Source organism: Mercenaria mercenaria, chromosome 10 (genome assembly GCF_021730395.1).
Source record: "Mercenaria mercenaria strain notata chromosome 10, MADL_Memer_1, whole genome shotgun sequence".
NCBI classification, from domain to species: Eukaryota; Metazoa; Mollusca; class Bivalvia; order Venerida; family Veneridae; genus Mercenaria; species Mercenaria mercenaria.
Window position 1 is genome coordinate 74,173,715 of NC_069370.1, and position 25,319 is coordinate 74,199,033.

Sequence of the window (25,319 nt, forward strand, 5' to 3'; positions counted from 1 at the left end):
TGACCTCTCTAAAGGCCATATTTTTCATGGGATCTGTATGAAAGTTGGTCTGAATGTTCATCTTGATGATATCTAGGTCAAGTTTGAAACAGGGTCAAGTGCGGTCAAAAACTAGGTCAGTAGGTCTAAAAATAGAAAAACCTTGTGACCTCTCTAGAGGCCATACTTGTGAATGGATCTCCATAAAAATTGGTCAGAATGTTCACCTTGATAACATCTAGATCAAGTTCTAAACTGGGTCACGCACCTTAAACAACTAGGTCAGTAGGTCAAATAATAGAAAAACCTTGTGACCTCTCTAGAGGCCATACTTTTCATGGGATCTGTATGAAAGTTGGTCTGAATGTTCATCTTGATGATATCTAGGTCAAGTTTGAAACTGGGTCAACTGCGGTCAAAAACTAGGTCAGTAGGTCTAAAATTATTAAAATCTTTTGACCTCTCTAGAGGCCATATTTTTCAATGGATCTTCATGAAAATTGGTCAGAATGTTCACCTTGATAATATCTAGGTCAAGTTCGAAAGTGGGTCACATGCCATCAAAAACTAGATCAGTAGGTATAAAAATAGTAAAACCTTGTGACCTCTCTAGAGGCCATATTTTTCATGAGATCTTCATGAAAATTAGTGAGAATGTTCACCTTATGATATCTAGGTAAAATTAAAAACAGGGTCACATACCTTCGAAAACTAGGTCAATAGGTCAAATAATAGAAAAAGCTTGTGACCTCTCTAGAGACCATATTTTTCAATGGATCTTCTTGAAAATTGGTCAGAGTTTTTATCTTGATAACATCTAGGTCAAGTTCAAAACTGGGTCACATGAGCTCAAAAACTAGGTCACTATGTCAAATAATAGAAAAAACGACGTCATACTCAAAACTTGGTCATGTGGGAAGAGGTGAGCGATTCAGGACCACCATGGTCCTCTTGTTTATGAATGCTATAAAGTTTGAATTAAAAAGTTATGAATATCACTCTCAAACAGAGCTAGCCAAAAACAGTTATTTCTCCATTGTTCTAAAGTGAAAACTTCTAAAATGTTGTCAAGAAAGTATAAGTATTTGATTAACACTAACAAGAAGAAAACTCAAGCTAAAGATAGATGAAATGTAATCATTGTTTAATTAAGTTAATATTGATCTGAAATACCATCCTTACATGGTCCTCCTTAAAGCTTGTTTAGAGTGCCAGCTAGCTAAAATAGGAAAGAAATACCTTCAATCTTCAGATCTTACATACATGTACAAATGTATCTAGCAATGTCTTGTGATTCAAATTCTAATGAATTTCTTGAGGGATATTTTACAAACTTGGCCAGAAACATAGACCTTCCCTACATTGACCTATCTCAATTGTGTTAAATCAGGTAAGCAAGTGAAGGCCATCATGGACCTCTTGTAAATTTGTACAGTGTTTTCTATGCAATGTATATACTCTTAATGAAACTTCTAACCACCCCTTGATATCTTTGACAATATTTTTTTCTATTACTACTGTAACATTTAAAAAAAATTTCTCACACTTGAATAACATATTAATTTTTGACACAATCAATTGATGCTTTGTAATCATTTTCTTATACACCAGTTTTGGTAAAAATAGACTTTGGAATTGTTTGTATGAAGGCAAGTTTTTCTATTTTATAGTCCATCTTGTCAGTCATTATTTGTGTCCGAAGCATAACTAAAAAAACATTCAAGCTATTGACTTTTAACTTAACATTATAAGTAGATGGCAATGAGAGGATGTGGAGAGCACATAAACCATATCAGTAAGTCAATGGTCAGGGTCAGAAAAGGAGCTCAAAGGTCAAGTCTTGTCTGTCATAATTCATGTCTGTAGAGCACTTGAACCAAGGTGGTAGGTCAGATGTCAAAGTCGCAGCAAGGTGTCTTGTTTTGTTTCCCAAGCATAAATTAATAATCATTCAAGATATTGACTTCAAAATGTGTATGAAATTTAATAAAAGATGAATGTACAATTAGAACTATGAAAGATTTTATCAATAACGTCCATGGGTGTTAGAAGTTTTATCCGTATATGTTTGATATGTTCTTGTAGGTTGGGCATGACCCGGGAGAGGAGTTCTCATTTCACTGGTGGGATCATGTCTTCAACAAAGCTGCTAGTAAAATACAGGTTAACACAACAGAGGTATACTTTAAGTGTTATTGATCTGAGATATTGTAATATATCAGACATTTTTGTATTTGTTAACTGTCAGTATTCATAAATGCAGGTATTCACAAAGTTGATACTACTGTGATAGGTACTTCTGTATATCACACAAGTTGGCTATATATCAGGAATACTCTTCCATGTGTATAATTTCGAATTTTAGATATAATGAATGTTTAGCATCACGGAAAATATCTAATTTAAAAGTAGCAAGTAGAAATGCCATACGAAAGCCAGATATTTTCTACATATACAACAGCAGAAAGAAGAAATCTTCTTCCAACATTTTTAACTTGTATTTGTATTTGTCATTCTTTTCCATTTGTCACCTTAAGAAATTCACATGGATAGACTTTTTCTCAGATACAGTTTGAACTATACACTTATTGAACGGCTAAGAAAGGACAGAAGGCTAATAGTTTTTGACTGGGACCAACAAGCCATATTAAAAGATGCAAGGGATTTCAATTAATTTTACAGAAGTGACGAGCACATACAGATTGCAATCTGTATGTCCAAGGTAAAGATCATAGGCACAGACCCAAACTCTTAAATCCTGACTCTGATCTGTACGTCCAAGATGAAGATCACATGTAGGCATGGTTTCTAACCCTTACATTCTAATCCTGATCTCTATGTCCAAGGTAAAGGTCATAGGCATGACCCCAACCCTTAAATCCTGACCCTGATCTGTACATCCAAGATGAAGATCATAGGCATGGTTCCTAACCCTTACATTCTAATCCTGATCTCTATGTCCAAGGTTAAGATCATAGGCACAGGCCCTAACCCTTAAATTCTAACCCTGATCTCTATGTCCAAGGTGAAGATTTATTATTCATAGACACAGACCTAAACTCTTAAAGCCTGGTGCTGATCTGTACATCAGAGGTAAAAGTGATAGGCATGGACCCTAATCTGTAAATTCTAACCCTGATCTCTGTGTCCAAGGTGAAGATCATAGGCACAGACCCTAACCCTTTAATTCTAACACGGATCTGTAAGTCCAAGGTGATGTCATAGGCAATGACCCTAACTATTAAATTCTAGGGACCTCCTTGGCTGAGTGGATGAGGTCAATGACTTTTAATCGCTTGCCTCTCACTGATGTGGGTTTGAGCCTGACTCGGGGCGTTACATTGTTAATGTAAGGAAGCCACGCAGTTGGCATATGGAAAGGTTCTACCCAGGTACCCGCCCATGATGAAATAAAGCACAGGGAGGCATTGTGTCAGTGTGTCATTAAACCCAAAGAGCTTAAATTCTAATCCTGATGTGTACATCCAAAGTGAAAATCACATGTTTGGACCCGAATCATTAAATCGTAACACAAACCAACAAGGCAAAAAATTCACTTCACTTCAGCAGCATCATCACTTACTAGTGACATCTCGTTTCTACAATATATATTCCAGTTTTCATGCAAGCAATAACAATAACTTTCTAGTGATGCTTAAGATGTTCCTCAGATGTGAAACTGAAAGTGGTCTAGTATGTCAGAGTGGCAGAAAATTAACCCACAGTCGTATTTACAAAAGATTTTTCAATTCTTTTTCTAGGGATTTCACAGCTTTCTTTAAAGGAATGAGTGTTATATGTACAAATAGTGTGTTTTTTATTTCAGGATGGTGTTGAAGTAAAGAACAGTGGTGATACTAAAGTTTCAAAGAAGAAAGATTGTAAAACATATGACAATAAGGCTATGTTGTATGGACAGTTTGTTAAGGTAGGTATAGTATTATGTATTCATTTTTCTACAGTGATTACAGAAATGCTAAATCTTAATCTCAATTTGAATTGGCGAAAACCTGTAATTGATTTATATGTGGAATGAATCCAATGCAACATTATAGCAGTTAAAAGTAAATGTTAGCATTGTAAAGTTTTTTGACAGACAGACTGTGTTGAGACCATACATGTATTGTGTAAGATGATACTCTAAAATTACTATTTAATACTAGACCACTTATTTTGTGCTAATTCAAGTTATCAAACACCTACTGCTACTAATTTCCTATCTCAATAAACATATAGCAACTTTAACTCTTCAGTATCTTTAAGTTGTTGACATTCATTCTGAATCATTCTTACTCTCTCACATTATCAAAACAATTGCAAAGTGGGCATTATTTGAAAGGTAAACAAGCAGTTTCATTGCAGTTTAGCATCACATGTTAATTTCAAAATAATAAACTATAGAATATGGGCAGTATAGACATACCCATATGTTGAAACTTGCAACAGTAGGTAGTTGAATGATATAGTTCTGGTGAAACAGATGCTGTTTGTAATCTAAGCGCATTTTAAGCATTTGCTAAAGTTTTAGAATACTCTGTGAGATTTGCCTCCCTTGGACTGTGAATTGTCTTGGTGAACGGGTTACTTCCTGGTGAAAAAAATGATGACTGCAGGTCCTACATAACCACTCAAAGTTTGTTATTTTAATTGTTTAATCAGGTTGTTTATAAAGGTCTTCTTAATGTAATTCAGCTATATTATGTACAAATAAACTGTATGTATTAAGTATGGTATAAGTTAAACTTACGCAAGCAAATTGTTTACAGAATACATTAATTTTTCTTGGATCAAACTATGAATCCTTCCCAACTCATAAAATCCAGCGAGCATACATTTTTTGTAGCCTAAACTTGAGACATCAGTCATATTAGTCGAGCTTTTCAGCTTGCTTCATGCACAGACCTTTACAGGGTCTACAGAACTTCCATATTTCTAGAAAAAAATATTTAGTCCCTAAATTAACCAAGCCTAACACACAGTGACGGAATACACAGCTTTTATAGTTTGTAAAATCTAACCTTAAGAAAAGGCAAAAGCCTAAGAATTTTACTGGTATATTTATGATTTTTAATTTGGAGATACTGGTATTACTCTGTGTAGATATTGTAGACACAAATCTGCACATAATTTTCAGAATGTTGTTTTCAAATTTTTTAAATTTTTTTGGGCTGATTGAAAACGATCCACATGCATTCTAGACAAAAAAAAACTGGATGGGAGCATGCCCTGGAACTGTCAGCAGAAGAGCCTCTTCTCTGTAAATGTGGATGCAGCCATCAGCAACACATGTTATTAACATTAACAATTAATGCATAAAGTATATTCTAACATAAAACTGAAGGAGTCGGACAAAATCACTCCTATTAAAATTTCCAGGTGGATTAAACCCTCCTGTTAAAAGTTCAAAGCAAACAGAACCCTTCCTATGAATTTGAACAGGTAGGACAAAGTCCCTTCTGGTTTTTGTTAATTGTTCTATATAACAGAGGAGAGGATTAGTCATACCTGTTGAAATTTCAGTGGGATGGGTTTTATCCTACCCGTCAACAGTTTGATGGGTTATGTCCTACGCTTTAAAACTGCTGTATAATTGTTGTTTTCCATGGATGTTTTAAAATGACAGAAAAGGTGTGTTAACAAGATCACATGCTTTCAACACACCTTTTAAGCTTGACTATACGAAGTATGGAGAACTGTCCTACTCGACCCGGTGTCTGCATCTGCATCCTTTCGCATCTGTACTTTGGTTAAAGTTTTGATGCACTTTCACTTTATCTCTGTATTTACTTGATGGAGATGGATTTGTTTCAAACTTAAAATAGTAATTCCTCATCATCACCCATATCAAATGGCACAAGGGCCATAACTCTTGCACCAATATTTCATGAATTATCCCCCTTTTGACTTAATTTCAGGTTAAAGTTTTGGTGCACTTTCACTCTGTCTCAGTTATTACCAAATGGATTTGATTCAAATTTAAAATAGTTGTTTCACATCATCACCCAAATCATATGACACAAGCCTCATAACTCTGTCACCAATTTTCCATGAATTATTCCCCTTTTTACTTAGAATTTCACATTAAAGTTTTGGTGCAGTTTCACTCTATCTCAGTTATTACTGAATGGATTTGATTCAAACTTAAAATAGTTGATCCACTTTATAACCCGCATCCTATGACACAAGGTCCATAACTCTGTCACCAATTTTTCATGAATAATGCCCTTTTTACTTAGAATTTAATGTTAATTTTGATGCATTTTCACTATATCCCTGTTATTACAGAGAGGATTTGATTAAAACTTAAAATAGTTGTTCAGCATCATCATTCACATCATATAACACAATGACCATAACTCTAGCATCAGTATTTCATGACTTTTCTCCCCTTTTTACCTAGAATTTCAGGTTAAAGTTTTGGTGCACTTTCACTCTATCTCAGTTATTACTAAATGGATTTGACACAAGGTACATCACTCTTGCACCAATATTTCATGAATTATGCCCGCTTTTTGCTTAGAATTATACTTAATTAATGTTTTGATAACTTTATCTGTCTTATTACTAAATTCTTTTGACACAAACATAAGCTATTGTCCAATACCTTAATCCACATTGAAGTCATTAAACACTTCAGTGACTGCTCGAGCTTCTTCAGATGTGACCATTTTCACTATCAAGCATTGAAATAGTCGAGCACGCTGTCTCCTGTGACATATTGTTGATATTCTAGTATAAATGTTTCATGTCAAAAGGAAATGGTATACTAGTATTATAAAAGAGCATTTAATGCATAATGAAAACCATTTATCAATGTAATATTCATTTAATTTAGCTTCTTCTGTGTTCTATGCAAGGAAAGCATTAACACAATCCTGTTTGTTTTCGGTTATAACATCTGCAGAAGCCCTCAGCATACGTTGATGCCCACACTAGTAAGGTACTTCGAGTCTTGGGTACATATTAATCCCAAGGTATTCTACAGGCTGATATTAAAACACAAAAACATTTGCATTTTCTCAATATTTTAAGACTATTATTTGCAATAAAGTAGCCAGTCTCTGTGTTAGATTGGACATGTTCTAGAGTTTAAAAAGTGACAACTCTGGGTCTATTTATATTACTGTTGTATTTAACAAATATCAAACCCTGTATTCAGCTGTAGTCTGATATATAAAAACAATGGATTGCTTTAGTTACGATCTGAAATATTACAGTTGAACTTCGATGGCTCGAACTCGGATCTTTCGAACACCCGGGATCGCTCGAACTCTTCGCCCGGTCCCGAATTTATGCCTTCTTTATTCTATATAGTTCTACCTCGGATCGCTCGAACTTCGAAAATTCGAACTCTCGAACTCATTTGGCGGTCCCCTCGGCCTAATTACAGTGATAATTACACCTATTCAGTCGGACAGACAATTTGTTGCCGGAATGGCTTGTGTTTACAAAATTTTTCACACCTCTACCTGACATTCGCCAAGCTTCCCCTTTAACCAGCGTATGCGTAATTTTCACACGCTTATGTAATTAGCATCAGTATACGACAAACAAATTAAACAAAGTGACTTTCGTTCACTGCAATGCTTTAATGGGGCTTTGATTAATACGAATAAAATTATTTAAAATAATTGAGCAATGTCTGTCTTTATTTTTTCTGCATAAAATCGGGAGATCCGATGTCAACTTTCATACTGCTTTAGCATAGCTGATCAAATTAGTAAAGGACCCGGAAATGGGGGGATAGCTAAGTCGGCTACTGGAAAGCAATATATTTGATAGTATTTGTGCTGGACTATAATTCATAAAGGTTAGCTTTTCATGTCTTTCTATTTGATGCTGTCTTCACCAAATTCTTATAATTATATTAGTGTTTTATCAGTGTGTTTTTTTTTTCGTATCTATGTCATGTTTGAAAATAAATAATAAAGATATTTCCAGCATTCGTTTTTATTTATCGTCGTATCATACACACATTTAGGTACAATATGACAATATATTACGATGTTAGGTTTGTAACGCATCATACCCTCGAATTCCCAAATTCAAAATGACCACCATTTGGATGGCTCGAACAACGGAAAACTCGAATTAATTTCAACGGGACCCTCGAGTTCGAGCCATCGAAGTTCGACTGTATATCAGAAATTACGAAATGATGGCCGCTGTATATTCTTTGATAATAAGGTTACAGTTTCAAAGGATAGTTTAGTCTTGTTTGCCTAAAATTGCAGTTATATAGGATTATAGTTGGGGAAAGTGCTATGTTTTGTTTTCAGGGCTCTACATTATCAAATGGATTGGAAACAAGGGAGAAAACTCTAGAGGACAGTAGTGATGAAGAGCCAGGGGAGGCAACTCAGTGTCTTATGTAAGTTGTTTTTTAGTTTTGCTCAGTGTTGTATTGTTTGTAGACTTTACTTCAGTAAGACATAGCATCAGATAACGGTTTATCATTCCATTTTTGCATGATAAATGACAAATGAGTATTCAAGTAAAGTTTTAAACTACTAGTACTATGCAAGCTTGATATTAAAAATGACATTTCCTTGTTCTTATGACCAGTGTTTCCTTCTGTAAGAGAAAAAAATCAAATAAAGTTAAAAAGAAAAAACTCTAATTGTATGTAGAAATTCATTTCTTAAAAACCGATGCTGTAGAAATGTATACTCTTGCACTGTAGGAAACCAGCTTCCTTTTAGAGTCGAGACTATCTGGGTTAGAAATTTAAAATTGATATACAAGAATGGAAGTTCTTTCCTTCCTATATTTTGCTCAGGTATCAAGCATTCCATTTAAGTCAAGCGGAAATTGCCGAAGCAAACTTAGTTAAGTTCATGCTAATTATACCCCTATAAACGAAGTTTGTGGGGGTATATGGGTGTGAGCTTGTCGGTCGGATGGTCCATTGGTTTTCATGATAATAACTCGGAAAGGCTTGACAGATTTAAATAAATTTTGTTACACAGGTGTAACATCATAAAATGCAGTTCAGGTTCAACTTTGACTACAAACCACCATTTTTAGCTCACCTGTCACAAAGTGACAAGGTGAGCTTTTGTGATCACGTGGCGTCCGTCGTCCGTCGTCCGTCCGTCCGTCCGTCAGTCCGTGCGTGCGTGCGTAAACTTTTGCTTGTGACCACTCTAGAGGTCACATTTTTCATGGGATCTTTATGAAAGTTGGTCAGAATGTTCATCTTGATGATATCTAGGTCAGGTTTGAAACTGGGTCACGTGCGGTAAAAAACTAGGTCAGTAGGTCTAAAAATAGAAAAACCTTGTGACCTCTCTAGAGGCCATATTTTTCATGAGATCTTCATGAAGATTGGTCAGAATGTTCAACTTGATGATATCTAGGTCAAGTTCGAAACTGGGTCACGTGCGGTCAAAAACTAGGTCAGTAGGTCTAAAAATAGAAAAACCTTGTGACCTCTCTAGAGGCCAAATTTCTCAATGGATCTTCATAAAAATTGGTCAGAATGTTCAACTTGATGATATCCAGGTCAAGTTCGAAACTGGGTCACGTGCGGTCAAAAACTAGGTCAGTAGGTCTAAAAATAGAAAAACCTTGTGACCTCTCTAGAGGCCATATTTCTCAAAGGATCTTCATGAAAATTAGTCAGAATGTTCATCTTGATGATATCTAGGTCAAGTTCGAAACTGGGTCACGTGCGGTCAAAAACTAGGTCAGTAGGTCTAAAAATAGAAAAACCTTGTGACCTCTCTAGAGGCCATATTTTTCATGGGATCTTTATGAAAATTAGTCAGAATGTTCACCTTGATGATATCTAGGTCAAGTTCGAAACTGGGTCACATGCGGTCAAAAACTAGGTCAGTAGGTCTAAAAATAGAAAAACTTTGTGACCTCTCTAGAGGCCATATTTGTCAATGGATCTTCATGAAAATTGGTCAGAATGTTCAACTTGATGATATCCAGGTCAAGTTCGAAACTGGGTCACGTGCGGTCAAAAACTAGGTCAGTAGGTCTAAAAATAGAAAAACCTTGTGACCTCTCTAGAGGCCATATTTTTCAAGAGATCGTCATGAAAATTGATCGGAATGTTCATCTTGATGATATCTAGGTCAAGTTCGAAACTGGGTCACGTGCGGTCAAAAACTAGGTCAGTAGATCTAAAAATAGAAAAACCTTGTGACGTCTCTAGAGGCCATATTTCTCAATGGATCTTCATGAAAATTGGTGAGAGTGTTCAGCTTGATGATATCTAGGTCAGTTTTGAAACTGGGTCCAGTGCGGTCAAAAACTAGGTCAGTAGGTCTAAAAATAGAAAAGCCTTGTGACCTCTCTAGAGGCCATATTTTTCATGAGATCTTCATGAAAATTGGTCAGAATGTTTACCTTGATGATATCTAGGTCAAGTTCGAAACTGGTTCACGTGGGATCAAAAACTAGGTCAGTAGGTCTAAAAATAGAAAAACCTTGTGACCTCTCTAGAGGCCATATTTCTCAATGGATCTTCATGAAAATTGGTCAGAGTGTTCATCTTGATGATATCTAGGGTCAAATTTGAAAGTGGGTCACATTGGGTCAAAAACTAGGTCAGTAGGTCTAAAAATAGAAAAGCCTTGTGACGTCTCTAGAGGCCATATTTCTCAATGGATCTTCATGAAAATTGGTGAGAGTGTTCAGCTTGATGATATCTAGGTCAAGTTCATAACTGGGTCATGTGCGGTGAAAAATTAGGTCAGTAGGTCGAAAAATAGAAAAACCTTGTGACCTCTCTAGAGGCCATATTTTTCATGAGATCTTCACGAAAATTGGTGAGAATGTTCACCTTGATGATAACTAGGTCAAATTCAAAAGTGGGTCACGTGCCTTCAAAAACTAGGTCATTAGGTCAAATAATAGAAAAACCTTGTGACCTCTCTAGAGGTCATATTTTTCAATGGATCTTCATGAAAATTGGTCAGAATTTTTTATCTTGATGATATCTAGGTCACATGTGCTCAAAAACTAGGTCACTATGTCAAATAATAGAAATAACGACATCATACTCAGTTCAACACTGGGTCATGTGGGGATAGGTGAGCGACTCAGGACCATCATGGTCCTCTTGTTTTTGCGTAGTTATGGCCCCTTTCCAACTTAAAATTTGCCAAACCCATGGTTTCCAGACAGTAACTCGTGAAAAACTTGACAGATTTAACTAATTCTTGGTACACAGGTGTAACATTCCAAGTAGTCAAGCAGAAATTGCCGAAGCAAACTTAGTTAAGTTCATGCTAATTATACCACCATAAACGAAGTTTGTGGGGGTATATGGGTGTAAGCTTGTCAGTCTGTCGGTCGGATGGTCCATTGGTTTTCATGATAATAACTCGGAAAGGCTTGACAGATTTAAATAAATTTTGTTACACAGGTGTAACATCATAAAATGCAGTTCAGGTTCAACTTTGACTACAAACCACCATTTTTAGCTCACCTGTCACAAAGTGACAAGGTGAGCTTTTGTGATCGCGCGGTGTCCGTCGTCCGTCGTCCGTCCGTGCGTCTGTAAACTTTTACTTGTGACCACTGTAGAGGTCACATTTTTCATGGGATCTTTATGAAAGTTGGTCAGAATGTTCATCTTGATGATATCTAGGTCAAGTTCGAAACTGGGTCACTTGCCATCAAAAACTAGGTCAGTAGGTCTAAAAATAGAAAAACCTTGTGACCTCTCTAGAGGCCATATATTTCATGAGATCTTCATGAATATTGGTCAGAATGTTCACCTTGATGATATCTAGGTCAAGTTCGAAACTGGGTCACGTGAGTTCAAAAACTAGGTCAGTAGGTCTAAAAATAGAAAAACCTTGTGACCTCTCTAGAGGCCATATTTTTCATGAGATCTTCATGAATATTGGTGAGAATGTTTACCTTGATGATATCTAGGTCAAGTTTGAAACTGGGTCACGTAGGGTCAAAAACTAGGTCATTAGGTCTAAAAATAGAAAAACCTTGTGACCTCTCTAGAGGCCATATTTCTCAATGGATCTTCATGAAAATTGGTCAGAATGTTCACCTTGAAGATATCTAGGTCAAGTTCGAAACTGGGTCACGTGGGGTTAAAAACTAGGTCAGTAGATCTAAAAATAGAAAAACCTTGTGACCTCTCTAGAGGCCATATTTTTCATGAGATCTTCATGAATATTGGTCAGAATGTTCACCTTGATGATATCTAGGTCAAGTTCGAAACTGGGTCATGTGGGGTCAAAAACTAGGTCAGCAGATCTAAAAATAGAAAAACCTTGTGACCTCTCTAGAGGCCATATTTCTCAATGGATCTTCATGAAAATTGGTCAGAATGTTCACCTTGATGATATCTAGGTTAAGTTCGAAACTGGGTCATGTGGGGTCAAAAACTAGGTCAGTAGGTCTAAAAATAGGAAAACCTTGTGACCTCTCTAGAGGCGATATTTTTCAATGGATCTTCATGAAAATTGGTCAGAGTGTTTACCTTGAAGATATCTAGGTCAGGTTCGAAACTTGGTCACGTGGGGTTAAAAACTAGGTCAGTAGATCTAAAAATAGAAAAACCTTGTGACCTCTCTAGAGGCCATATTTTTCATGAGATCTTCATGATTGTTGGTCAGAATGTTCACCTTGATGATATCTAAGTCAAGTTCGAAACTGGGTCACGTGGGTTTAAAAACTAGGTCAGTAGGTCTAAAAATAGAAAAAACCTTGTGACCTCTCTAGAGGCCATATTTCTCAACGGATCTTCATGAAAATTGGTGAGAATGTTCAGCTTGATGATATCTAGGTCATGTTTTTAACTGGGTCATGTGCGGTCAAAAACTAGGTCAGTAGGTCGAAAAATAGAAAAACCTTGTGACCTCTCTAGAGGCCATATTTTTCACGAGATCTTCATGAAAATTGGTGAGAATGTTCACCTTGATGATATCTAGGTCAAGTTTAAAAGTGGGTCACGTGCCTTCAAAAACTAGGCCATTAGGTCAAATAATAGAAAAACCTTGTGACCTCTCTAGAGGCCATATTTTTCAATGGATCTTCATGAAAATTGGTCAGAATTTTTCATCTTGATGATATCTAGGTCACATGTGCTCAAAAACTAGGTCACTATGTCAAATAATAGAAATAATGACGTCATACTCAGTTCAACACTGGGTCATGTGGGGATAGGTGAGCGATTCAGGACCATCATGGTCCTCTTGTTTTTGCGTAGTTATGGCCCCTTTCCAACTTAAAATTTGCCAAACCCATGGTTTCCAGACAGTAACTCGTGAAAAACTTGACAGATTTAACTAATTCTTGGTACACAGGTGTAACATCATAAAATACAGGTCAGGTTCGACTTTGGCTATAAACCACCAATTTTTTGACGCAGTTAACTTACGGCCCTTTTCCAATTTAAAATTTGCCAAACTCATGGTTTCCGAACAATAACTCATGAAAGGCTTGACAGATTTAAATAATTTTTGGTACACAGGTGTAACATCATAAAATACAGGTCAAATTTGACTTTGGCTCCAAACCAAAGATTTTCGGATGTAAATGTAGTTACAGCCCTTTCCAACTAAAAATTTGCCATACTTCTGCTGTGACAAGGCCATATTGAGGGAGTATTATTTGTCACTCCTGTGACAGTTCTAGTTTATTGTACCCCCCGACAACAAAGTTGTAAGTGGGGTATACTGGTTTCAGGTTGTCTGTCTGTCCGTCTGCCTGTCTGTCCATCTGTCCGTAGACACAATCTTGTGTGCACCAACTCTCCTTATCCCCTAGAGAGAATTTAATGAACCTTCACACAAATGATCAGTAACAACAGTAGTTGTGCATGTAATGTTCTTTCAAAAAAAAAAATTGCAGAGTTATGGGACTTTGTTTTGTGTTACTATACTATATACATAGAGTCTGCAATCATGTGCGTGCCTAATCTCCTGATGTACCCATGTACACAATTGAATGAAACTTAACACAAGTGACCAGTAGTAACCCTAGTTGTGCATGGTGCATGTTAGGTTCTTTCAGAAAACAATTCTGCACAATTATGGGACTTTATTTTTTTGTTAATATACTACGAGGGTTGATCCAAAAGTAATGTCACTGCATCCATGGTGCGCTTATTCATCTGAGTACAATACCGTAGATACCCATGTATAATGCGCACCCGTGTATAATGCGCATCCCCGATTTTGGCCAGAAATCCAGAGAAAAAAAAACATTTTTGGTCAATTTTGAGGAGGATGGAAAATGAAAGTAGAGTTTACATCGACACCGGTTATAAATTTTATCTCCGCGGTGGAGAGCAGTACCGGTCTCACGGTACTATCGATTTCTGTTTTCTCGAAAATAAAACCAATAAAATATTGTTTTATTTGTTGTTTTACCTTTTTAGCTCACCTGTCACAAAGTGACAAGGTGAGCTTTTGTGATCGCGCGGTGTCCGTCGTCCGTCGTCCGTCCGTGCGTCCGTGCGTCCGTGCGTCCGTGCGTCCGTAAACTTTTGCTTGTGACCACTCTAGAGGTCACATTTTTCATGGGATCTTTATGAAAGTTGGTCAGAATGTTCATCTTGATGATATCTAGGTCAAGTTCGAAACTGGGTCACGTACCATCAAAAACTAGGTCAGTAGGTCTAAAAATAGAAAAACCTTGTGACCTCTCTAGAGGCCATATATTTCATAAGAGCTTCATGAAAATTGGTCAGAATGTTCACCTTGATGATATCTAGGTCAAGTTCGAAACTGGGTCACGTGGGGTCAAAAACTAGGTCAGTAGGTCTAAAAATAGAAAAACCTTGTGACCTCTCTAGAGGCCATATTTTTCATGAGATCTTCATGAATATTGGTCAGAATGTTTATCTTGATGATATCTAGGTCAAGTTCGAAACTGGGTCACGTAGGGTCAAAAACTAGGTCATTAGGTCTAAAAATAGAAAAACCTTGTGACCTCTCTAGAGGCCATATTTCTCAATGGATCTTCATGAAAATTGGTCAGAATGTTCATCTTCATGATATCTAGGTCAAGTTCGAAACTGGGTCACGTGGGGTTAAAAACTAGGTCAGTAGATCTAAAAATAGAAAAACCTTGTGACCTCTCTAGAGGCCATATTTTTCATGAGATCTTCATGAATATTGGTCAGAGTGTTCACCTTGATGATATCTAGGTCAAGTTCGAAACTGGGTCATGTGGGGTCAAAAACTAGGTCAGTAGATCTAAAAATAGAAAAACCTTGTGACCTCTCTAGAGGCCATATTTCTCAATGGATCTTCATGAAGATTGGTCAGAATGTTCACCTTGATGATATCTAGGTCAAGTTCGAAACTGGGTCACGTGCGGTCAAAAACTAGGTCAGTAGGTCTAAAAATAGGAAAACCTTGTGACCTCTCTAGAGGCGATATTTTTCAATGGATCTTCATGAAAATTGGTCAGAGTGTTTACCTTGAAGATATCTAGGTCAAGTTCGAAACTGGGTCACGTGGGGTTAAAAACTAGGTCAGTAGATCTAAAAATAGAAAAACCTTGTGACCTCTCTAGAGGCCATATTTTTCATGAGATCTTCATGATTATTGGTCAGAATGTTCACCTTGATGATATCTAAGTCAAGTTCGAAACTGGGTCACGTGGGGTTAAAAACTAGGTCAGTAGGTCTAAAAATAGAAAAAACCTTGTGACCTCTCTAGAGGCCATATTTCTCACCGGATCTTCATGAAAATTGGTGAGAATGTTCAGCTTGATGATATCTAGGTCAGGTTTGTAACTGGGTCATGTGCGGTCAAAAACTAGGTCAGTAGGTCGAAAAATAGAAAAACCTTGTGACCTCTCTAGAGGCCATATTTTTCACGAGATCTTCATGAAAATTGGTGAGAATGTTCACCTTGATGATATCTAGGTCAAGTTTAAAAGTGGGTCACGTGCCTTCAAAAACTAGGCCATTAGGTCAAATAATAGAAAAACCTTGTGACCTCTCTAGAGGCCATATTTTTCAATGGATCTTCATGAAAATTGGTCAGAATTTTTTATCTTGATGATATCTAGGTCACATGTGCTCAAAAACTAGGTCACTATGTCAAATAATAGAAATAATGACGTCATACTCGGTTCAACACTGGGTCATGTGGGGATAGGTGAGCGATTCAGGACCATCATGGTCCTCTTGTTAATTAACTATTTTGAATAAATAAACAGCAGCTGATTTAATATTTCGTAATGGTATTTTTCAAAATGACATGAGCTTCTCAATTCAAACCAATAACAAAAGGAGTGATAGTCTTTTTGTCACAAACAAAAAGCCAATAATTACCGGCAATTAACGTGTCACCTCGTGTCAATTATGTCGTTCACAGTTTGATCTCGGTTAAAGATAATTCTCAATCTTTAATTAGTATCATAATTTTTGTGATTTATAAACATTTCTTTCATCAAAATACTTTTAAATTTATATGAAATTAATTTTGTTTGAAAGAAAAATAAACCATCGATCTTTTACGGAACATAACGGCAATCTTAGATTTTAGCGGCGACAGTAAGCGCGGGGAGTAGTTTCCCTTTACAAAAATGGCGGACATCGGTAACAAAGTTGTTTTGAAGTTAGAAAATTGTCTATACCTGTATATTATGCGCACCCACCATTCGCGGGTGGTCCCAGGGGTAAAAAAACTGCGCATTATACATGGGTATCTACGGTAATAAAAATATATCAAAATGTACAAAAATTCAATTCTGATAATATGGCAAAATATTTATTTCCGGTATTTTTCGTTTAAAATGCACAGGAATTAAAAAATACCACTGACGCTAAAATATTATTGGTTCATTAATAAAACTGTCAAATGCAGCCACTTGTCTTTATCAAAATAATGTGCTGAATCATCCGATTTTTTTTACAACGTGACATCACCTATCTCCACCGTTTGTTGTTGAAATTTTATTGACATCATCGCTTGTTGAAAATATCTATGCGGTGTTAACGCTTGTTTATATTGAGAGCAAATGTCGATTTCTGACAAAACATCGCAGCGCGCTGTTCTGCTTTTTTGTTTAAATTAAGAAAATCACCGTTAGAGGCCATGCAGACGATAAATAACACATATGGACTAAAAACAGTGAACAGGAGACTAGTATACAGGGGGTATGAGGGTTTCAGGGACGGCGATGAGTTACTGGAGGTTTGCCAGAGAACCGGAAGACCTGTGATTTTGGCGCCATTCGATTTTGCGCTTTTTCCTCATCTGAAAGATAAACTCCGAGTGGGTCCATTTCCAGGACCTTGATCATTTGAAATTTTTTGTAAAAATGTATTTTCATCTTTTTCAAAGGACTGGTATGTTGCTGCTTTCCATAAATTAGTGAACAGACATGAGCACTGTATAGAAAATCAAGGAAGATACTTTGAAAAGGAATGAATATTGATAGCATTCAGTAAGAATTGTCGTCTTGGACGTCAATAACGTCAGTGACATGTGGCGATTGCTGCAAGTATGCCTTCCGTATATGTCGATATCGTTAAAACTATGGAACATATCTTATCGATATTTTTTAACAATATTGGAAATAGTTAAAGGTACTTCGGTATGCATTTTTCTTTACACGATTTTACAGCTACAGTGACATTACTTTTGGATCAACCCTCGTATATACATACAGTCTTCATGTTCAAGCTTGTGCAAACCTAAATCTCCGGAACCCTTGCACACAATTTAATGAAACTTCACATAAGTGACCAGTACCAACCCTAGTTGTGCATGGTGTATGTCATGTTCATTTAGATAAATATTCTGCAGAGTTATGGGACTTTGTTTTTTGTTACTATGCTATATACATAGTAGTCTGCATATGCAATCGTGTGCGCACCTAATCTCAAAAACCATTGCACACAAATTAATGAAACTTTACACAAGTGATCAGTACCAATCTTACTTGTGCATGGTGCATATGAGGTTCTTTCAGAAAAATATTCAGCAGAGTAAGGGGCCTTTGTTTTATGTTACTATACTATATACATAAAGTCTATGTATATTCAGTCCACATAATTACGCAATCTTGTGTTCGTCAAATTGCAATGTACTGTGTCCGTGCGTGCGGGGGGTACATTCTTCACCTACAGTGATAGCTGTAGTTTTAACTATATGGTGATGAAAGCTTGAAGCTTATTTGAATCATTCTTGAGTCTGTTTCCTTGACAACCAGTACTGATGTGGTATAAGGCGTGGTTGTGACCCTGTTGAACTCAAACCCATGACCTCCAAGTTGAGCAGTGGACACTAGATCAGTGCTACCCTCAATCCAATCTTAAGTCAGCTGAATATAGTCAGGTATTGAGGAATTTGCACTTTTATGTCTAAGTTTGTTTCTGACAGTTGATGAAAACAGCCAGAGTTCAGATCAGCAAATCAGCAAATACAGTTCTATTATTTCACCTGCAATGAATGACTTTCTATATTTACAGGCCTGACCAGGAAGAAATTGTGTTTAAGATGTGTGGTGGCAGAACCGCACATAAGTAAGTTCTGTTTCTTGCATTGATTATATATTTATCTTCTACATACTCTGTGAGAAAATAGAAATAGTTTGTAGTACAGTCTAATCAAATTGTAACAATACTGGGGACAAGACTGAAAAATCAAACTACTTGTATTACTAGCAATCCAGAAATTACCCAACAATATGGTCATATTTTAAGACTGGTCTCCAAACTCCTTAGGCCTGCTTATTTTTCAACACATGATGAACGGCGCATTTTTAGCTCACCTGTCACAAAGTGACAAGGTGAGCTTTTGTGATCGCGCGGTGTCCGTCGTCCGTCCGTGCGTGCGTCCGTAAACTTTTGCTTGTGACCACTCTAGAGGTAACAGTTTTCATGGGATCTTTATGAAAATTGGTCAGAATGTTCACCTTGATGATATCTAGGTCAAGTTCGAAACTGGGTCACGTGCCGTCAAAAACTAGGTCAGTAGGTCTAAAAATAGAAAAACCTTGTGACCTCTCTAGAGGCCATATATTTCATGAGATCTTCATGAAAATTGGTCAGAACGTTCATCTTGATGATATCTAGGTCAAGTTCGAAACTGGGTCACGTGCCGTCAAAAACTAGGTCAGTAGGTCAAATAATAGAAAAACCTTGTGACCTCTCTAGAGGCCATATTTTTCATGGGATCTGTATGAAAGTTGGTCTGAATGTTCATCTTGATGATATCTAGGTCAAGGTCGAAACTGGGTCACGTGCGGTCAAAAACTAGGTCAGTAGGTCTAAAAATAGAAAAACGTTGTGACCTCTCTAGAGGCCATATATTTCAAAAGATTTTCATGAAAATTGGTCAGAATGTTCGCTTTGATGATATCTAGGTCAAGTTCAAAACTGGGTCACGTGTCTTCAAAAAGTAGGTCAGTAGGTCAAATAATAGAAAAACCTTGTGACCTCTCTAAAGGCCATATTTTTCATGGGATCTGTATGAAAGTTAGTCTGAATGTTCATCTTGATGATATCTAGGCCAAGTTCGAAACTGGGTCACGTGCGATCAAAAACTAGGTCAGTAGGTCTAAAAATAGAGAAACATTGTGACCTCTCTAGAGGCCATATATTTCATGAGATCTTCATGAAAATTGGTCAGAATGTTCACCTTGATGATATCTAGGTCAAGTTCGATAGTGGGTCACGTGCCATCAAAAACTAGGTCAGTAGGTCAAATAATAGAAAAACCTTGTGACCTCTCTAAAGGCCATATTTTTCATGGGATCTGTATGAAAGTTGGTCTGAATGTTCATCTTGATGATATCTAGGTCAAGTTTGAAACAGGGTCATGTGCGGTCAAAAACTAGGTCAGTAGGTCAAATAATATAAAAACCTTGTGACCTCTCTAGAGGCCATATTTTTCATGGGATCTGTATGAAACTTGGTCAGAATGTTCATCTTGATGATATCTAGGTCAAGTTCGAAAGTGGGTCACGTGCCCTCAAAAACTAGGTCAGTAGGTCAAATAATTGAAAAACCTTGTGACCTCTCTAAAGGCCATATTTTTCATAGGATCTGTATGAAAATTGGTCTGAATGTTCATCTTGATGATATCTAGGTCAAGTACGAAACAGGGTCACGTGCGGTCAAAAACTAGGTCAGTAGGTCTAAAAATAGAAAAACCTTGTGACCTCTCTAGAGGCCATACTTGTGTATCGATCTCCATAAAAATTGGTCAGAATGTTCATCTTGATGATATCTAGGTCAAGTTTGAAACTGGGTCACGTGCCATAAAAAACTAGTCAATAGGTCAAATAATAGAAAAACCTTGTGACCTCTCTAGAGACCATATTTTGCAATTGATCTTCATGAAAATTGGTCAGAATTTTTATCTTGATAATATCTAGGTCAAGTTAAAACTGGGTCACATGAGCTCAAAAACTAGGTCACTATGTCAAATAATAGAAAAAACGACGTCATATTCAAAACTTGGTCATGTGGGAAGAGGTGAGCGATTCAGGACCATCATGGTCCTCTTGTTTAATTAAGTGAATAGGTGTATTTAAATTGAAATATAAATACAGGCATGCTTCTCTTTATGGTTTCACTGCTTTTAAAAACACAACTGTTTTGGTATCAACCAATTCTCTGGCTGAAAATTAAATTTTATTAAATGTTGCCAAGGTTTTACATAAAGAAAGTTTTATGGAACTATCAGTTGGAGTTACAAATAAACAATTTAATGGAAAAAACTTTAAAGAGAATTTGACAGAATAAACATAAGGATGAGAGCTAGTCTAAATTTGTTGAAAGTCCTTGATATCATAACTTATCCCAGAGGTAACTTTGTGTTTACCTGGCAAGAAATTTTCTGTTATATTTGACTGTTATCTGTGTTGGAGTGAAACTGCCACACAAACAGCAAATACATATATTTAAAGTAGTTTCAAGTTATACTGTATTTTGTGTGCAAAATATTTTCAGTTCTATACACATAAGTATCTTACAGGGGGGCAAGACATGGACTTAAGTTAAATGGTAAACTGCTGAGGATTCAGGAGCAAGAGAAACTCCTATTGGATAGTTACAATTCAAAATCATCCAGTCAGAAAGACCAACATAAATCACATAATCATTTCAATGAACTGGAAGTGGAAAGCACCCAAGGTCATGAAAGTGGAGATAGAAAAGGATATGTGGAGAAAAGCAAGAAAAAGAAAAGGAAGCACAGGGATGAGGAAATAACTGAGGAGATGACAGAAGAAATAAATAATGACACTAAAGAAATATTAGAATTAGAAAGCCAGTCTGTGGAAAATTTAGGAAGTGTTAATAAGCCAAAGAAAAGGAAAAAGAGTAAGAAAAGTAGAAAGAATAGCCAATGTGATAATGTTGAGGCACACGGCGAAGGTAAAGATGGTTGTAATAACAGTACAGCTCAGTTAGGTGCAGTTGATACTAAAAACAGTGGAGAAATAGATAGTGCATTGACAGAAAATAGCGAAGTTGGTAGGAAGATAAAAAAGAAGAAGAAGAAGCAGAAAGGAGATTGATCAGTGTATTAATTACAGAAATAATTCAGACATTTTGGGGACAGCCAAATGTAATTGCTATTATTAAAGAAAACCTTCATGGTAAGCTTAGAAGATAAGCGTTGTTATGTTTGATCATTGGGCATGTCAAATGATTTCTGTGTCAGTATGACTCTAGACAATGTCTTGGAAGTCATGCTACCGCTATCTGTCATTAACTTGTGGAGAACAAATTAATACAAATGTATTTATAAAAAATCCACTAATAGTAATACTATTTTGGTTAAGCAGCAACAGTTACATAATTAAGTCTTCAGTTAAAGGCACTGACCTCCAGATTTTGCTAAAAAATAATCTTTCTTTCAAATTGAAGTTTGGTCATATTATGAACATTAGAATATGAATTTTTGTTCTAAAATATTTTAAAAATTCCAAATCAAGAAAAAAAATGATGACCACGTCGGGAATTGAACCCCGGACTGCCGCGGCAATAAAGACATTTTCCTGTCGTAACCAATAGCGCTATAGCTGAAGTAGTGAATAATGACTTCAAAATATACAGATATATATATTTATAATCGAGACAGTTTACCTGGAGTAAAAATGTGACAAATGCTATTCGATTTTCATCGTAAAAACTAGTAAACACAGCAAATTCTCATATGTTTCCGTAACATAAAGTTTGTCAGTAATTAAGTTTTAAAGCCTTCTTAAAAAATATGGCATTTATTTCAAGATATCTGTAAAATTATTTTTTGTTGTTGTCAGACGATCTGGAGGCCAGTCACTTTAATGTCAGCAGATGGAATAGCAAATGTACTAGTGTCCTGTAATCACACTAGCGTCTGGTAAACATAGTAAAATTCACACATTCCATGTAACAACATGAAATGTTTTCAACTGAAATAGGCTAAATTGTGACAATAGATGTTTAAGTTTTTAAAGAGATATTTTTTGTAAAGTTCAGCATGAAATCCGTGAATTATATTTATTCATTTGTAAAGCATGATTAGACCTCTTTCAATCTGACATGTTTGTTTAGTTCTTTCATGAATAATTTAACAAAATTAAAGAATAAAGATTAAATATCCTTTAGAACTCAACTTGTTTACATTTCAGTGTGTGTGTGTAATACAATTCTTTTTTAAAAAAACTGGCCGCATGCTGTATAATAAAGTCAATGGATACCACAGTAAAACACCAATTGCCCTATATCCAACTTGGATGGGGAAATGTTTGAGTTATCAAAGGTTTAAATTGAAAAATAGCCAGAGACCACTATGATGAGTGCAATAATTTTAAAAAGTACAAGATATTTTATGCCTGGACTTATCTCATTTTTATTTGAATGTTTGACCCTTTTTTGGGCCTCCAGAGCTAGAAATAGAAAAACCTTTGAATGACTTCTTCTCATGAACCAGCTTATAAATCCTAATTAGCATTATTGTAGGGATAATACACGTTTTTTTGTGTATTAATGTCTGCAGAAGCCTGTGGGATTGTTTGTGACCGAGACCGAAGGTCGAGGTCACAAACATATCTCAAGGGCTTCTGCAGGCGTTTATACACAAAACAAACGTGTATTGTCGCTATTCTTGCATAAAAAACATTACACGACGACTAAATGCATTGTTTTCATATGTGATGACTTGACGATTCCGGTACATTTTTAGCTCGACTATTCATAGAATAGTAGAGCTATTGGACTCGCCCATGCGTCGGCGTCCGCGTCGGCGTCCGTGTCCGCGTCCCGATTTGGTTAAGTTTTTAGCTCACCTGTCACAAAGTGACAAGGTGAGCTTTTGTGATCGCGCGGCGTCCGTCGTCCGTGCGTGCGTGCGTGCGTCCGTGCGTCCGTAAACTTTTGCTTGTGACCACTCTAGAGGTCACATTTTTCATGGGATCTTTATGAAAGTTGGTCAGAATGTTCACCTTGATGATATCTAGGTCAAGTTCGAAACTGGGTCACGTGCCGTCAAAAACTAGGTCAGTAGGTCTAAAAATAGAAAAACCTTGTGACCTCTCTAGAGGCCATATATTTCACAAGATCTTCATGAAAATTGGTCAGAATGTTCAGCTTGATGATATCTAGGTCAAGTTCGAAACTGGGTCACGTGGGGTCAAAAACTAGGTCAGTAGGTCTAAAAATAGAAAAACCTTGTGACCTCTCTAGAGGCCATATTTTTCATGAGATCTTCATGAATATTGGTCAGAATGTTCACCTTGATGATATCTAGGTCAAGTTCGAAACTGGGTCACGTGCCGTCAAAAACAAGGTCATTAGGTCTAAAAATAGAAAAACCTTGTGACCTCTCTAGAGGCCATATTTCTCAATGGATCTTCATGAAAATTGGTCAGAATGTTCAGCTTAATGATATCTAGGTCAGGTTCGAAACTGGGTCACGTGCGGTCAAAAACTAGGTCAGTAGGTCTAAAAATAGAAAATCCTTGTGACATCTCTAAGGCCTATATTTCTCAATGGATCTTCATGAAAATTGGTCAGAATGTTCAGCTTGATGATATCTAGGTCAAGTTCGAAACTGGGTCATGTGCGGTCAAAAACTAGTCAGTAGGTCTAAAAATAGAAAAACCTTGTGACCTCTCTAGAGGCCATATTTTTCAATGGATCTTCAGAAAATTGGTCAAATGTTTTCCTTGATGATATCTAGATCAAGTTCGAAACTGGGTCACATTGGGTTAAGAAATAGGTCAGTAGATCTAAAAATAGAAAAACCTTGTGACCTCTCTAGAGGCCATATTTTTCATGAGATCTTCATGAATATTGGTCAGAATGTTCACCTTGATGATATCTAGGTCAGGTTCGAAACTGGGTCACGTGGGGTCAAAAACTAGGTCAGTAGGTCTGAAAATAGAAAAGCCTTGTGACCTCTCTAGAGGCCATATTTTTCAATGGATCTTCATGAAAACTGGTGAGAATGTTCAGCTTGATGATATCTAGGTCAGGTTCGTAACTGGGTCATGTGCGGTCAAAAACTAGGTCAGTAGGTCGAAAAATAGAAAAACCTTGTGACCTCTCTAGAGGCCATATTTTTCACGAGATCTTCATGAAAATTTGTGAGAATGTTCACCTTGATGATATCTAGGTCAAATTTAAAAGTGGGTCACGTGCCTCCAAAAACTAGGTCATTAGGTCAAATAATAGAAAAACCTTGTAACCTCTCTAGAGGCCATATTTTTCAATGGATCTTCATGAAAATTGGTCAGAATTTTTTATCTTGATGATATCTAGGTCACTTGTGCTCAAAAACTAGGTCACTATGTCAGATAATAGAAATAACGACGTCATACTCAGTTCAACACTGGGTCATGTGGGGATAGGTGAGCGATTCAGGACCATCATGGTCCTCTTGTTGTAAGCTGGTATCTCAGCAACCACTTGTGGGAATGGATTGAAACTTCACACACTTATTTACTGTGATAAACTGACTTACATTGCACAGGTTCCATAACTCTATTTTGCTTTTTCACAAAATTATGCCCCTTTTTCGACTTAGAATTTTTTGGTTAAGGTTTTGTATGTAAGCTGGTATCTCAGTACTCACTAATGGGAATGGATTGAAACTTCACACACTTGTTCACTGTCATAATCTGACATGCAAAAAGCAGGTCCCATAACTTTATTTTGCTTTTTTACAAAATTATGCCCCTTTTTCAACATAGAAATTTTTGGTTAAGTTTTTGTATGTAAGCTGGTATCTCAGTATCCACTAATGGGAAAGGATTGAAACTTCACACACTTGTTCACTGTCATGATATGACATGCAGTGCAAAGGGTCAATAACTCAACTTTGCATTTACAAAATTATGCCCCTTTTTCAACTTAGGAGTTTTTGGTTAAATTCTTATATGTAAGCTGGTATCTCAGTACC

At 36.6% G+C, this 25,319-nt stretch overlaps 1 protein-coding gene across 1 annotated transcript in view; it reads left to right on the forward strand.

Moving 5' to 3' along the window:
* The window catches only part of LOC123561280 (G patch domain-containing protein 4-like), a 33,889-nt gene extending 11,357 nt beyond the window's left edge, over positions 1-22,532 (forward strand). Inside the window, exons 3-7 of the mRNA XM_045353533.2 lie at positions 2,065-2,157; positions 3,806-3,907; positions 8,259-8,350; positions 18,395-18,448; positions 20,907-22,532. Coding sequence (XP_045209468.2) covers positions 2,065-2,157; positions 3,806-3,907; positions 8,259-8,350; positions 18,395-18,448; positions 20,907-21,450 — 885 coding nt within the window. The 3' untranslated portion in view covers positions 21,451-22,532. The remainder of the gene's footprint in view (positions 1-2,064; positions 2,158-3,805; positions 3,908-8,258; positions 8,351-18,394; positions 18,449-20,906) is intronic.
* Positions 22,533-25,319: the final 2,787 nt, after the last annotated feature.